Source organism: Leuciscus leuciscus, assembly GCF_965113295.1.
Source record: "Leuciscus leuciscus genome assembly, chromosome: 16".
NCBI lineage: Eukaryota > Metazoa > Chordata > Actinopteri > Cypriniformes > Leuciscidae > Leuciscus > Leuciscus leuciscus.
In genome coordinates this window covers 11222334-11238396 of record NC_138740.1, presented here as the reverse complement: position 1 = coordinate 11238396, position 16063 = coordinate 11222334, and the positions used below count along the sequence as shown (strand labels likewise).

General features: G+C 39.2%; 1 protein-coding gene across 2 annotated transcripts in view; it reads left to right on the top strand.

Moving 5' to 3' along the window:
* kif4 (kinesin family member 4) overlaps positions 1 to 16063 on the top strand; it is a 125022-nt gene that overhangs the window by 87870 nt on the left and 21089 nt on the right. For both annotated transcript variants that reach the window (XM_082141210.1, XM_082141211.1), the window contains exons 24-25: positions 12846 to 13016; positions 13335 to 13451. In XM_082141210.1, the coding sequence (XP_081997336.1) occupies positions 12846 to 13016; positions 13335 to 13451 (288 nt within the window). The remainder of the gene's footprint in view (positions 1 to 12845; positions 13017 to 13334; positions 13452 to 16063) is intronic.

Below are 16063 nucleotides of genomic sequence, written 5' to 3'. Positions count from 1 at the left end.
CCTGTTAACATGGGAGCCGAAATAACGGACACGCCACGCAGCCAGTGTGTCGCCGGCCTTATTCAAGCGCGAATGAGAACTGTTTCGCGGGGGATCCCAGGTGTGCAAACCCCCCCCCCCAAAAAAACGAATATTCGAATGTCAAATTTTCTAATCGAATACCAACCCACCGAATGAATATTCGATTATTCGGGTACAGCCCTAATGTTAACAGGTTGAAGTTTGCACACTGCCTGCGTGAGACACGCGTCTCAAGGCGCGGCTCGAGCCACGCGGAAAACGGGTGTATGCTAGAAATAGAACCGACGCCTAAAAGTGTTCCTGCAACGGGAGTATTCTCTGGCTAGCGCAGAACAGCGGAGTTTGTAGGGACCGAAGTGCATGCCTGAGCTTGTGTTTTGGGTTAAGCTGCGTTTCTTTGACATTGTGGAAAATAGAATAATAGAAACAAAATGTATTAGCCTTTTTACCCGTTATTATCAATCTAAATTAATCTCGTTTTTAATTTAACTTAATTAGTTTTTTCTTTATTTAAATTAGTTTTTTCTTTATTTAAATTTCGTTTTTTCTTTATTTAAATTTCGTTTTTCTTTATTTAAATTTCGTTTTTTTCTTTATTTAAATTTCGTTTTTCTTTATTAAAATTTCGTTTTTCTGTATTTAAATTTCATTTTTCTTTATTTAAATCTACCCTTTACTGTGTCAGTAATTTGTTAGTCAAAAAATATTAGACTACCTTAAAAAGTATTGCTTAATTTACAGACCTGTGTGTGTGCGCGTTTTATATCACTAGTGCAGTGTCCATTCTCGGAGCATATAAGCCCTGCCCACGTGAGGCGCGCCGCTTCCCGCTCGCGCTGTTCTGTAGTTTACTAAAAGTTTATTAATTCTGAATGTGTCGCGTCTTGCGTGTCCATCTATATTGCATCAAATGCGACACTGCACTTGTGAAGTCGATTGGATGAACGGTTGTCGAAATAATAAAAATGCAAACCGACATACCGACACATAGAGATTCCTGCCTTTATTAGAGAGAAGAATATGTTCAGCCCCCTCTCTCCGAAGCTTCGAATATTCGATGTTCATTACTACCGAAGCTTCGAAGCTCAAAAAATGGTATTCGGACCAGCCCTAAAATAAATGCATATATTTGAAAATAATAAATGTTCTGCTGTGTAAAAAAAAAAAAAAAACGTTCCATACATATAGCCTAGATCTACGCGCCCCCTAAACCCACATAATAAAGATGGACAGTGACACACACACGTCTGGTTCACTATCTTTGTGGGGACTCTCCATAGACTTAATGGTTTTTATACTGTATAAACTGTATATTCTGTCCCCTTACACTAACCCTACCCATCACAGAAAACGTTCTGCATTTTTACATTTTCGAAAAAATATAATTTAGTATGTTTATTAACCCATTTCCCTCATGGGGACCGCTGGCCGGTCCCCACAATGGAGGTGATCTCAGGTTTTACTATCCTTGTGGGGACATTTGGTTCCCACAATGTAATATAAAACACACACACACACACACACACACACACACACACACCTCTGAAGCGATAGAAAAGTCCTCGGGACCGCATCACTTGCAAGACGCAACCTGCATTGGTGAACAAGGCCGAAGTCCACCATTCTCTGCGGGCGGATGGCCAACCAACCGCCCGCAGCCAGAGTCTAGCCCTGGCAGAATCGCAGGGCCAGCATTTACCCGCTATATCTCTATTGTTACCATAATCTTCGCAGTTTTAAAAAACCAATCATCATTCCTAATGCCGAAACCTGACAGCCAATCCGAGTCAGAGTAGGGCAGAATTGTTTTCAAAGTCTTTTACACCACGAGTCTGACAACTTGACACACTGCCGAACAAAGAACCGCACGTCGGCAAGCAAGCCTGAGGTAAGTTAGCTTACAATGTTAACTGTCCTGTCAGATACAGACAGCGATGTTGCCAGTGTCATTATTTTGACATAGAAGAGGGCGGGATAATATCGCGCGCGGGTGCCGTGAGCGCTGAGCGAGCAGGAACGAGTAGTGAGTTGTCGTCGAAAAAGATGGATAACGCAAAAAAGCTGTCGGGGCTAAAACTAGAAAAAGAAAAGAGGGGAAAGGAGATGGCACGTCAATTGATGCGACAGCAGCTTAATAAGTGGATGGTGAAAAGCTACAGGTAGGATTTTGTTTTGTGTGACGTCCAGGCCAGAGTTTCCGCTAGAAAAAAATGGTGCCGGTCAAAATGACCGGCAGAGATTTCGTTTTCCGGACATTTTGATGATATGCCGGTCAAATATTGCCTCTTAATTAGTCAAGTTGAGGAAAACTGGAGGCAGGCTATGTAACTTAAAAAAATGACATAATCAGGCCGTATAGAAAGCAACATGTTTATTAGCCTAACTTTCAAATAGACGGAAAAAAAACATGAACGTCCGATTGGCGTCAATCAACGCCAATGGTTTTTACTATGGTTTCACATTCATAGTTTAACAAACCAATCCCCCTTCCCCACATAAAATATCTGAATATCTCGCGGTGTAGGCTAAATAGCCGCATTTCCATTACAGATTTGCGCAAATGTTTTGCGCTATTATCTAAATATCGATAAAAAACTATTGCGAAATGACGGCGTTTCCATTAACCGATGTTATATGCGACTAAACGTCCTTTTTTCTCTCACGATAAGTCATTTCAAAAATCACGGCAACAGACGTTGGTTTATATAATATCACAGCCACCGCATTAGACATTATTATTATGATTAATGGAAGGAGACGTGGCGTGTTATCCAAGCATTAATGGCAGGGAAAGACACTTGTACTGCGAACGACACATAAGGAGTTTCTGGGTGTTTCGCCCTCATTTCTGCTCCGAGGTTTTGATTGTGGCATTTATTTGAGATTTAGAATCCAGTATTCCTATAGGCTAATTATTGTTTCTTTTATGAATTTAATAAAGAACTCTGTCTCGTATTCTGTCCAAACGATCCATGTAGGCTACTTTTGTCCATTCGTTTTTCCTTTTTTAACCCGTAATTGAAAAACGAAAAATGAACGGTTGTTGTCTTTTTAAAACGCAAAGTTGAACACCAAAATTTTAATTTGAACTGGCTACACAAACTGCTGCGCAAAAAAGTAAATACCGACGCATTTTCTGATTTTTGTTTATGACTTTTTGCCCCTTTATTAAACATTTAAAATATTCACAAATTAATATGGAAAACATGTCGATTTTACTGGTTTTCAAAGGCCAGATTAGAACCTGGAATTGATGTTTTTCCCGCAGTTCTGAATGAGAAGAGCCATTAATATTATGAATAAACTATTGTTTTCTAAGTGTCGGCTAAAATCACATCTCCATCTCCGCTGTTAAGCAGATGCGCTTTTAGAGAGAAATGCACCTTTCATACGGATTAGGTACATAATCAGAAGGTATTAGCTTTCGATTCGAATTTGTTCGTTTTAAAGTGGACATTTCAAGCTTTAGCCTATAGACTATATTTTGTTTCAGTTCTCACGCTCCAGTTTACGGAGATCATGAAAGCGTCTGATTGTTTTCTTTTATTTTACAAAAGCACAACGTTTTCTTGTTATTGTGAGTTTACACAAATAAAAGTAGTTGAGAATAATGTATTATTATTTTCTGTATGACCAGAAATGATAGAGTATTTTAAGTTGTTTCCACTGTTGATAGGAAAATGCAAGTGGTCACGCCCGCGCCTCCGTGCTATGCAGTGCGCGCTCCACACTCAGCTTTGTTCCTTTTTTGCATAAAAGCGTCTTCTAAATATAGCTTATTAAATGTTATAATATAATAAAATAATATAAAATTATTATTATTTGCGTAGCTATACATGGACCTCAAACACACCGCGTCTTCTAAGTCAGGTGACTGCAAACTGTTTCCATTGCAGTTTTGCGAAATATTCCTTTTTCGAATTGCCTGAAAAACCACCTCATGCGAGCATAAAAACGTTCTTGCGATAAACGGGAGTTTTTGCGAAATTAACGTGTTTCCATTGTGCGTATTTTTAATTCGCAATTTCAATTTGCGCAATTTGAAGCGTAGCCTAATGGAAACGCGTAACCTTGTTCTCCACAAGGCGACTTCGCTGCTTCGTCTTGATCCGATTCTGCTTTTTCTCCGGTGGTGGTGGAGCTGTCTGGACATCTGAGGCTTCAGGCGTTCCTGATTCACCATCGTGAATCAGATTCTAAATGTCTGGCCTCTGAAAAAAGCTTTTACGGCTAGTCTGCCTGGGCCTGGCCATATTTGAAACGTCTCACTCATTCGTTCGTTGTTTAGGTCTATATTACAGCCGTTTTAGGCGTGCGCTTTATTTGAAATGCAGCATGCGATGTTGTTCAATAACTTTCAAACGGTAGAGCCTGTTCCTTTATAACATAGCCAAAGGTCGGTGTATTTTTGTTTTATACATTTTAGGCTTATTCTCAAATTCCGATTGTGTTAGGGGGGCGGGATTATTGGGTAATTTTAATCGGACAATTTGGCCGGAGAGATTTAATTTTGTCGGACATTTAATTTTTTTTCCGGCCAATGTCCGGCAATTACCGGACAACGGAAACCCTGGTCCAGGCATGTAGGCTAATGCCATCGGGACTACCGGGAGATTCCCGGTGGGCTGATGTGCTTTTTTTGGGCCGATACATCTCATACTTTTTTGTTTTGTTTTTTTGTCTTAGCGGCCCATAAAACTCGTACATGGGCGGCCCATAAAACTCGTACGTGGGCGGGCCATAAAACTCGTACGTGGGCGGCCCATAAAACTCGTACATGGGCGGCCCATTCGTTTTGTTTTGCTTCATTGGCGGCGCTGGGTTGGTGCGTAATTAGTGTGTAATGCATTGGTAAAAAAAAAAGTCAGCGTTAGTTTTTTTTACTGACACCTGATGAAACGCGTAGATCAGCGGCCCATTGGTTCTTTTCTTGATTGACACTGGGCTAGCCCAATCACATCTTTAATGTGAAGTATAGAAATATACTCTTTCAAGTATAGAAATTAGTACAAAACTAATTATGGGGGGGGTGGTATGTATGTATGTATGTGTATTGGGTGGGGGGTGGTATGTATGTGTGTATATATATATATATATATATATATATATATATATATATATATATATATATATATGTATATGTTGATTGGATTGGATTTTTTGCTGCCGCATCCTTCTCACCTTTTTTACCCCTGACCTGGACTTCCGGGGTGTGAGAGGACGCTGGCTCAACTGGATGCCGCTTCTCAACCCATGTGTTTTAGTTATTTGTTATTTTAACATTTGTTTTACTCTGCTACCAACTTTTTTAATTATTTAATAGCCTATTAGGCCTACCGTTCTTCTTGTTTCGAGTGGCGGGTGCGGCACCTGAACGAGGCTGGAAACTGTGTCAGCTCCAATCTGAAGTCGGTGTATGTCTGCGTGTGTGGATTCGCAGGATCAACGGTCTGATGCTGCTGCGGCCTCTGCATTTTAATCGCTGAACGACTCCCGCGACTCAGTGTTGCGATCTACACAATTTTATCAGGATTCCATTGGATATAAGCATGCTGTTTCCCTTTACTACATTCTTTTCACTGGTCTATGCTATAACTGGATTCTGTGGAACACTGGAATTAAGATTGTGGAACACCAACATGATAAGGTACTCATATTCTGAGCTTTTTTCATTGGATCATCATCTGCCTCCCAGCACCTGTATTATTAAAACTTTGCGATCATTCAAACTTTTGCAACGGCCAAGATATTTGCATCGTGGCTCCTGCCGATGTTTCTATCCTTCGCCTGCTGGAATAAATGTACTTCACTCCTCATCTAGGCGTTCAAGACATCTTAACTCTCGTGGCATCTGTTCATCTAACTTACATTTTCCTCAGAAGACGTTGCAGAATCGCGTAAAGAAAGCAAGTTCTAAAATTAGACTCGCTCAATTAAATGTGCGTTCAATGAACAAGAAAGCCGCGCTGCTTCACGATATAATATTGGATAGAAAACTTGATTTTCTCTGTCTCTGTGAGACATGGCATCAACCAAATGACTTTTATAACCTCAATTTAGCCAAACCACCTGGATTCACATACATTGATAGACCTAGACTCACTGGTAAAGGTGGTGGTCTTGCTATTCTATACATATCTGATTTGTCTATTGCAGAAGTTACAACACCTGCTATGTCATCTTTTGAATGCCTGACTATCAGAGTTAACAGTACTTCACCAGTACTAGTTGTTTTAATCTATCGCCCACCTAAGGCTGATGCAAGGTTCTTTTCTGAACTTGCAGAATTATTGACTGTGCTAAGTCCTATTTGTCCAGACATGCTGCTAATAGGGGACCTGAATATTCATGTCGACAATCCAAACTGTTCCTCTGCAGCTGCCTTCCTGCATGTGTTAGAGTGTTTTAACTTCATTCAACATGTTGACTTTTCAACTCATAAATCTGGACATACATTGGACCTGTTATGTTCTGTGGGCATTGGCATAGATCAGCTTTCAAAGGATGAAGTTAATTTTAGTGATCATAAATTACTGACAAGTGAATTTACCATCTCTGCATCCCTGCAGTCTTCTAAACAGCGTGTCATATCCTTTAGAAATATTAGGAATATTGACCCTGAAAGGATTTCTAACCTTGTTGCGGAGCTTCCTGTGCTTGGCTCTATTGACTGTTACAACTCTGCACTTTCCTCAATTCTTAATGTTGTTGCACCAGTGAAAGAACGAGTTGTATCTTTTTCCAAGTCGTCTCCCTGGTACACAAATGATCTGCGTGCACTTAAAGTTGAAGGAAGGAAGATTGAGCGGTTGTATAAAAAATCAGGCCTCACCGTTCACAAATTAATGTTTGAACAACACCAGCTGCAGTATCATCTTGCTTTGAAGTCTAGCAGAGGCATATTACTCTCATGTTATCAATAAAGGTGCTGCTAATCCTAGGACGTTATTTAAGACAATTGATAGCCTTCTCAAATCTCAAAAGAAAACTGTCTGTCCTTCTGATGAGATGTGTAATAATTTTAACAAATATTTTACAGAGAAAGTTCAGAGTTTTTATTGCTCCATCTCCTTTTACTCTCCTTTGCTGACTAGTGAGTCTTACTCAAACTCACCTTCTACTGCCCTTTTGAACTTTGCTACTGTCAATGTAGACAATGTTTTTAAATTGATCATGACTATGAGTTCATCCACGTGCTTTCTTGACCCCTTGCCTACTGAGGTTCTAAAAAAGTGTTTACCACATGTCTGCCCTTCCATCACTGTAATTATTAACAACTCCCTAGCCACTGGCAAGGTTCCTCCGGCCCTTAAGGTGGCTGCTATCACACCTGTTCTAAAAAAAACTGGCTGTGATGCTCAAAATTTAGCTAACTACAGGCCTATTGCGAACCTGCCCTTTGTGGCAAAGGTTCTCGAACGAGTTGTTGTTGGTCAGTTACAGCAATATCTGTCCAATAACAACTTATTGGAACCGTTTCAGTCTGGTTTCAGATCTGGACACAGCACTGAGACTGCACTTGTAAGGGTCACCAACGACCTACTTGTTTCTGCTGACACTGGTGCTTGCAGCATTCTAGTCCTGCTAGACATTACCGCAGCTTTTGACACTATATGTCACATCCTCCTTCTTACCAGGTTGCGTGTATTGTTAGGCATCTCTGGTGTTGTGTTCAAATGGTTTGAGTCCTATTTAGCAGATCGTTCTCAGTATGTTTGCATGGGGAAAAATAAATCTGAGGCCACATTAGTTCAACAGGGTGTCCCGCAGGGGTCAGTGCTAGGGCCGACTTTGTTCTGCATTTATATGCTCCCACTTGGTGACATTATTAGAAAATACGGTCTGGGGTTTCATTGTTACGCTGATGACACACAGATCTATGTTAATACTCTCCCGGATCCTAATCTTGCAATCACAGCTCTGAGTGCATGTATGGAAGAAATAAAGTTATGGATGCATGCCAATTATCTTAAACTTAATGAATCAAAAACAGAATTTCTAATTGTTGGTATGCCGACAGCCTTGCACAAGTTTAACTATCAAAATCTGATCTCTGATTTACTGGCCCCAGCATCACAGGTGCGAAATTTAGGTGTTATTTTTGATTCACATTTGTCTTTTGATGCCCATATCAAATTGGTTTCAAAATCAGCTTTTTTTCATCTAAAAAATATTGCCAGAATTCGGCCTTTTATATCCCTGCCAGATGCGGAAAAGCTTATCCATGCATTGGTCACGTCGAGACTGGATTACTGTAATGCACTATACTCTGGTCTCCCTGATAAACATATTAAGAAATTACAGTATATCCAAAACTCGGCCGCACGTGTATTAACACATACAACTGTACAGCAGCATATTTCCCCTGTTCTTTATGAACTCCATTGGCTTCCTGTAACGGCACGTATCGATTTTAAAATCTTGATTTTAACATATAAAGCCATTCATGGGATAGCACCGGAATACCTTTGTGATCTAGTTGCTCCTTACATTCCAAATCGTACTCTCCGCTCGTCTGACTCTTCTACTCTACAGCAGCCCACATTCAAATTAAAGTCGATGGGTGGACGCTCCTTTACGGTTACCGCCCCACGGTTGTGGAATAAACTTCCTTTTGCGATTAAAAATTGCCCAACTCTGGACTGCTTTAAGAGGTCTCTAAAGACCCATCTTTTAAAAAATGCTTATTGTCTTTGAAGTGTTTTTCTTTGTCTGATTTTTCTGTTTTTATTATTGTATCTTATATTATGGTTACTATACTGTGTAGCGCTTTGGGTTGGAGAAAAGCGCATTACAAATAAAAAGCATCATCATCATCATCACCTGTTTTCATGCCTGAACTTTATACATTTTGAAGGCATCAATCAGTTTTGTATATTTTAAGGAACGTTGTATATTTCTTGAGGAACGTTTGTTTATCTTGCTTGCATTGCATTTTGCTCATGGCCCATCCGAACGTTCCATGCTCATCGGAAAAGCAAAATTCGCTCAAATAATGCGCCGACATGACACGTCTATGTAGTAGTACACTTGTTTCTGTTTGCAATAGACCTACTGTGCTGTTGCATGGTATGGTATAGCCGTGCTGGGCAATGCTGGAAAAATGAAACTACCCCCTCGTTCACTGCTTCGCTCCCCGCTGCTCTGATAATAATAGCGTAGGACTATATATTTTTTAATAATTGGTCAATGTTAAAAACATATGAGGCCGAGGCACTCAAGAATGTAGAAAATATATAAAAAGCCTTTTATTCATGGCTATAACATTTTAAAATTTCACACAGCGCCACACAGATTTAATTTAGGCTTTTATTAACATTTAAATATTGATTAGCAAACATAAACAGAAGCTCAACCAAACCTGCTTGACTCACGAGAACTAACCTCATTGGTTCTCACACATCAAGCAAACATACTTGGCCTTTCGTTTGCCACAACTGATGCGAGTTGATGAATGTTTATATGTGAATAAAAGCCTAAATTCAATCTGTTCATCATATAAAGTCATCTTGTCTCTTCAGAAAATTTGGACTAAACCACTCAATTCATATGGATTAGTTTTACGATTTCTTTATTAACTTTTTGAAGCGTCAAAGTGGTAGTTGTGTAGCTGTCAATGAAGGAAGAGTAAGCGCTCAGATTTCATCAAAAATATCTTAATTTGTGTTCCGAAGATGAACGAAAGTCTTACGGTTTTGGAACGACATTTAATCTGAGCTACGGGATAGCTTTCCTGTAGCTCAGTGGTAAGAGCATTGCGTTAACAACGCAAGGTTGTGGGTTCGATCCCAGGGGATTGCACATACCTATGTATAAATGTATAGGATAACGCAATGTAAGTCGCTTTGGATAAAAGCGTCTGCCAAATGCATAAATGTAAATTAGGTACTTTAAATTTAATGTAATGCTTTGCGCATTGGTTTTAGATTATGGGCTCTTCTGTCTTGCCCGACCACTGTCTTTAAGTTTTTCATATTCTATGGAGTAGACCAAAGGGCCACCACAGTTTCAAAGAATCACAAATCCTTAACCCCTAGAATGATGGCCCGACAAGCCAATACTGGTACTCTTCCACTGCCATTACAACTCAAAAATATTTTAACCAGTAATGACTCTGAATGAAGATTTCCTAAGTGAAATCAGAGAAAAAAGAGCACGATACAAAACCACAGCTAGCAGACACTCAAGGCCAAACACCAGAGGTGTCCTGCTAAGAGGCTGAGCACAACACACTGATTGTGGGTGACTATTACCAGACATGCAGGTGGCTAAGCTACCACTATGTGCTGCCTGCCCAGAACAACATTTTGGATTTAAATAAGTAACATCACAACCATAGACTGTAAAAAAATATGGACGTAGTGTCCGTGACGTCACCCGTAGGTTTCTGAAGAGCATTTTTGAAGCCTAAAGTGGGCGGAGTCGGCCGTCGCCATCTTGGCCTCGCGTCACCTTGCGTCACTCTCGGATAACAGAAAATGGGCAAAGAGGCGGGGCGTGGGTGAAGCTGGAGGAGCCTGGCTATGAAACCATGCTCGCGGCTCGACGTGATCGAGTTAGCTCAGGCTTGGGAGGTAATGCTATATGCTACTGAAAGTACCCTATGGAAAGTACTAAGTCTGCGACTGCACAGGGCCTCGCGCTAAAGTGACAGTTGATGATGTAAAGCCAATGAAAAGTTCCTGTTTTTGCCCTTCGAAATATTATTAAAAGACATGGCTACAAGTGAGATTGTGTATCGTGATTCTGTACTATTCTGCTAGTTGAAAATGTATTATACAGTAACTTAACTATTATTCTGAGAGAGTGTGTGTGTGACAGTGATTTATGTGCATAACAGTTACATGTCAGTTCATTCTTTTTTTATAGTCTATGGTCCGTCAGCGCGGCATCGCTCGTCAAGTTCGTAGAGAGCTTATTCAGTCCATTTTAAATTCTGATTTTGGCCGCCTCTCAAATGGGTTAAACCATAGATATATTACCTATTAAGTTCAAGTAAATGCGCTAGAAAATCGTAAATGCGGAGAAAGCGCCGACACCAGCAGGATTTCACCTGACTATTGTATATACATAAGCATATTATAATCTATCTGTTCCGTGAGAGCAGAACAAACGAGCCTTTATATCTATAGACGTTTTTAAATCTGAAAACTCCAAAAAACCAACGAAATTGTCAGACATCCATTAGTGCATGTTCACAGAGGAAAACAACTGAAATACAGCGCTGGTTGTTCTCTCGACCGATACTCGACGACAACGACGGAATCCAAAGCCGTGGGCGAAGTAATGGGTGTATTAAATTGTATGAAATAATCCCCAAAAAAGCACAAACACTGCAGAGATTGCAAGGTCAGCAGCTAAAATTTGCTGATGTGAAGTGAGTAGTGACGCGGCTAACAGCAAACAAACGGCTAGCATTGACATCAGCGGGAATCCACCTGTCACTCAAAAGTGGACACACCCTTAATTATGCAGAACTTTAAATATTAATCAACTAAACGGATGAGTTATAAAAAAATTCACCCCCTCACAGTTGTTATGAAGGGCAAAATTCGCTGTATAGACCAAAGCCACATAGAGATCCAGGCTGTAAACATGTTTTTTTTCTGCTGTAAAGTTGGTAATTTTAACATGGGGGAGATACAGATTTGACTCACTTCTGCAGCCAGCCCAAGCGGCCAGTCAATGAATTGCAGTTTAACTCACTTCCGTGTTGGTTTCAAGAGAGAGACGGGGAGGTTGCCGCTTGATCACAACACAGACAAACCATCGATCTAACTTTACAAAACACTTTTAATTTGGTGATAGTGGACCAGTTTCAGCCAGTGGAACATGGTGCTAAATCTAAATACATGGCTTTTGCAACACTCCAATCTTTTCTGGGGTGGCAAAGGATTCTACAAATCCAATGCCCTCCACCTTAACAGACGTGGTGCCAGAGTTCTTATGGACAACTTCCATTTTTCCCTCCAGCACACACCTGCACCATGTGTCATTGTTCAACAATAACTGCCTGCTAACACCTGTCAGCGATATGCTGGACAAGTTGGATTCAGTTCAGCCACAACTTCCTCTGCTCAGGGAGCAGCCTGGCTCCTCTGCAGCTCAGGCTGAGCCTCACACACTCAGTCCAGATGATCATGCAGACATTAACTTCATTCACTGTAAACCTTACTTCCCTGAGACGCTGAAATCGCTTGGTCATGAGCTGCTCACTGTCGTGGAAATTCTCAATATGAATACAACCTACTAAATCCGGCTTCTTCACTACGGACAAATTAAACAACTTCCAGTTAATATATTAAAAGTGCTGCGCTTCGCTGCTTATTTATGCCTAACAACTTCATGCCTAACAACACTCCTTAGCAGTTTTAAAATTACTGTAAACCACTGATTCTTAGGGATTCTTACTGCTTTATTAATTCAATTGCAGCCTTTTTCAATTTGATGAGGACAATATGCAATATCACGATTCTGATTAGTTCGATTGACAACTTTTCCAAAGCAATGGTGCAAAACTCAATGTTAGTGATCTTTTGTTATAAGAAATGTAAACATGTTTTCGGTTCATTATGAGACTGACAGGCCGCCAGAATCTAGGTAATTACTTGGAAAAACTTTGTATGACATAGGGATGTCAATTGTTTAAGAAGTTTAATTTACCGGTAACTAAAAATGAAAATTCACATGTGCGAATAATCGTTTTATAAGTAGGTTTAGAAGTCAGTATATTGAATGTTTTTCTTTTCTTTCTTTTTTTGTTGTTTTTTGTTCAGTTTATTATAATAATCAGTTGTTTAACTCATTCCTTGCTCCTGTTTCAGGTTGTAGTCTCCAAGACCACCAGTGCCAAGCTGGAGAGTGAGCTGAAGCAGGAAAAGGCCAACCTGCTGGATATGCAGAAGATTTTGTGTGATGAACGCAAGCTTATGTCTGCCATGGACATGGAGCACCAGAGTCACCTGGTAGAAATGGAGCAGAGTCACCAGGAGAAGGTCTGCTTTCATAGAAGCTCCTCATAGATGTTTAGCTGCTATTTTCATAGTAATAAAGGCAAAGAATTAGTTCCATTTTTATTTTCCATTTTAGTTTTGACATTTAATAGCAAGTTTTATATTTTTCTTAAAGTTTAATTGACAGTTTGTAATTTGTAATTGTTTTATACTTGTGAATTATATGCTGCAGAACCATTTAAAATGTGATAATTATGGTGACCAGTTACAGTATCTAAAGTATACACTTTCCCTTAAGTACATACAGAGTGTTGCTGATATATTGGCCTTTCACTCATTCCTTGTGTCTGATGTGTCCAGGTGCTGTATCTCCTCGGTCAGCTCCAGAGTAAGCCTGTGGCACAGGAGAAGCGGGAGGAGCAGCGAGAGGAGGTGTCCAAACGGGAGCAGGAGCTGATGCAGCGTCTAAAGTTTCAGGTGTGAATGTCTCCAACCCTCCATTCCATGTATTCTCTTGTAGATGTCAACCAATATTGTTTTTTATTTTTTGCTGATGGATATCTTAGAGAACAGGGTGATCAATATAAAGCCGGTATACATCGCACTCTAATTTAAAAATGGTAAATACACATGGAATAAAATTTCTGAAATTACATTTATTTTGAAAATATTTACTGAATTAGAAATGCATCATTTTAATAAGGAATTGTATGAAAAAATAAAGAAAAATCTGTAAAATTGATTTATGGCAACTTCATTCTGTAATCCTATTGTACTATTTTTCACAATGAAATGGTTCAAAATATGGGTGGTAATAAAGTAAGTAAACACTAACCAACAGTGCAGGCAGTTATCTGGTAAGTCTGTGTGCACTGTGAATCATATTTTTTCAGATCAAGACAAGGTAATGTTCATTTTACTTGGAGTACAAGGTGATTTGACATGAATACAACATAGTGGCCACTAGGGTTGGATATCGTTTGAATTTTAATGATTCCGATTTCGATTCAGCTTATCGATTCCAATAAAGTTAGATAAAGATACCCTTAGATATCATTCACATTTCGTCATATTGCAAATCTTTTGATTGTAGCTGAATATCTTAAACAAAAATCAACAAGCTAAAGAGCACACACGCAAGGAATGTTTGCGTTTCAAACATTATTAAAGACAAGTAAACACTCAGTAATTAATAATGAACAAATAAAAAATTTGCAATCACAACAAATAGATACAACTGAATGAAGATACGATTGAAATAGTGTTTTCAGGTATTCAGCTACAGAAACTATCAAATGTAAAATACTGCACTTTATAAATAAAATATACATTACAAATATAGTTTTGTTTTTTTTTTTGTTTTTTTTTTAAGCACTTTTACACAACTTGTCATTGAACAAAGTGCTGTACAAACACATAAACAATCATAACAACATACATCATTAACACCACATAAAAATCACAATGAGATAAAATAAACCCCTCAGTTTGATAAACCTATAAATGCAACTACTATGCCCCATTGAATGCTAGAGCTAGGAGGTATTCTTTAAGCTTATGTTTAAAAACAGTAAATGTACGTTCCAATCTGATAGAAAGGGGTAGATCATTCCAGAGTTTTGGAGCTATCGCTACAAAAGCTCGATCTCCACTTCTCCGCTTTGTTCTTGGAGTCGTTAAAACCAGCTGGTCAGCTGACCTCAAGGACCGTTTTGGTTCGTATTTCTTAAGATTTACCAGGTACAATGGAGCCATACCATGCAGTGATTTATAAACAAAAATTTAAATTTTAAGATTTATTCTGTAGTCAATTGGTAACCAATTTAAAGAGCTCAATACTGGGGTAATGTGGTCTCGCTTACGAGTACCCGTCAAAAGTCTCGCAGCGGCGTTTTGAACTAATTGTAAGCGATTAATCAGTGTTTTATTTATGCCGACATATAACGCATTGCAATAATCTAGTCTTGTAAATATAAATGCATGAATGAGCTTTTCAAGATCACGAGTGGACAGAAATGGTTTCACTTTCGCTATTAATTTCAGATGATAGAAACAAGACTTAACGACAGAATAAATCTGTCTCTCAAACCTGAGATCACTGTCGAAAAGAACACCTAAATTTCGGACTAATGGCTTACAAAAGTGGGCTAAATCATCAAGATTATTTGGAACTCCGAAACCACACAACTTAAGTTTTCTCTTCATTTAGTTTTAAAAAATTTAAAGATAACCATGACTTAATGTCATGTATACAATTTCGCAACAACTCTATTTGGTTCCTGCAGTTTTTTTTCAGAGGGAGATAAATTTGCATATCATCTGCATAAAAGTGAAAGGGTATTCCATGCTTGCTAAAAATTGACCCAAGGGGTAACAAATACAAGGAAAACAAGATTGGGCCAAGAATGGACCCCTGTGGAACCCCACTAAGCAGAGAGGCAGGTTGTGAACAATCTCGACCAATATTTACCGAAAAGGTTCTATTTAGAAGAAAAGACTTAAACCATGCAAGCGCTGTACCTTGAATTCCTACTACATTTTCTAAACGTGAGAGTAAAATGTCGTGGTCAATAGTATCAAACGCAGCGCTAAGGTCTAATAAAATAAGAACTGCTGAAGACCCTGAGTCGACTGCAGTCAGTAAGTAATTTAAAACCCTAATCAAGGCAGACTCAGTACTGTGAAAAGCCCTAAAACCTGACTGAAAAACTTCAAAGATATCGTTCTGAATCAAAAAGCTATTTATTTGATTCAAAACGACCTTCTCCAAAACCTTGGACAAAAAAGGTAACTTCGAGATTGGCCGGTAGTTAGATACAACAGCAGGGTCCAAATGAGTTTTTTTCAAAAGGGGCTGGACAAGAGCGTATTTAAAATGTTTAGGAACAACTCCAGTTAAAAGACTATTATTTATAATGACTAAAATACTATGGCCAAGAACATCAAATGCTTCCTTTATCAATTTAGCTGGAATAGGCTAATGTCTAATGAACAGTCAGTTATTTTTGACTGTTTGATTACCTCAGCTAGTGACTGCAAAGAGATCATTTCAAAATGGTCAAGTGTAACAAATGGTGGCCGAACAACCG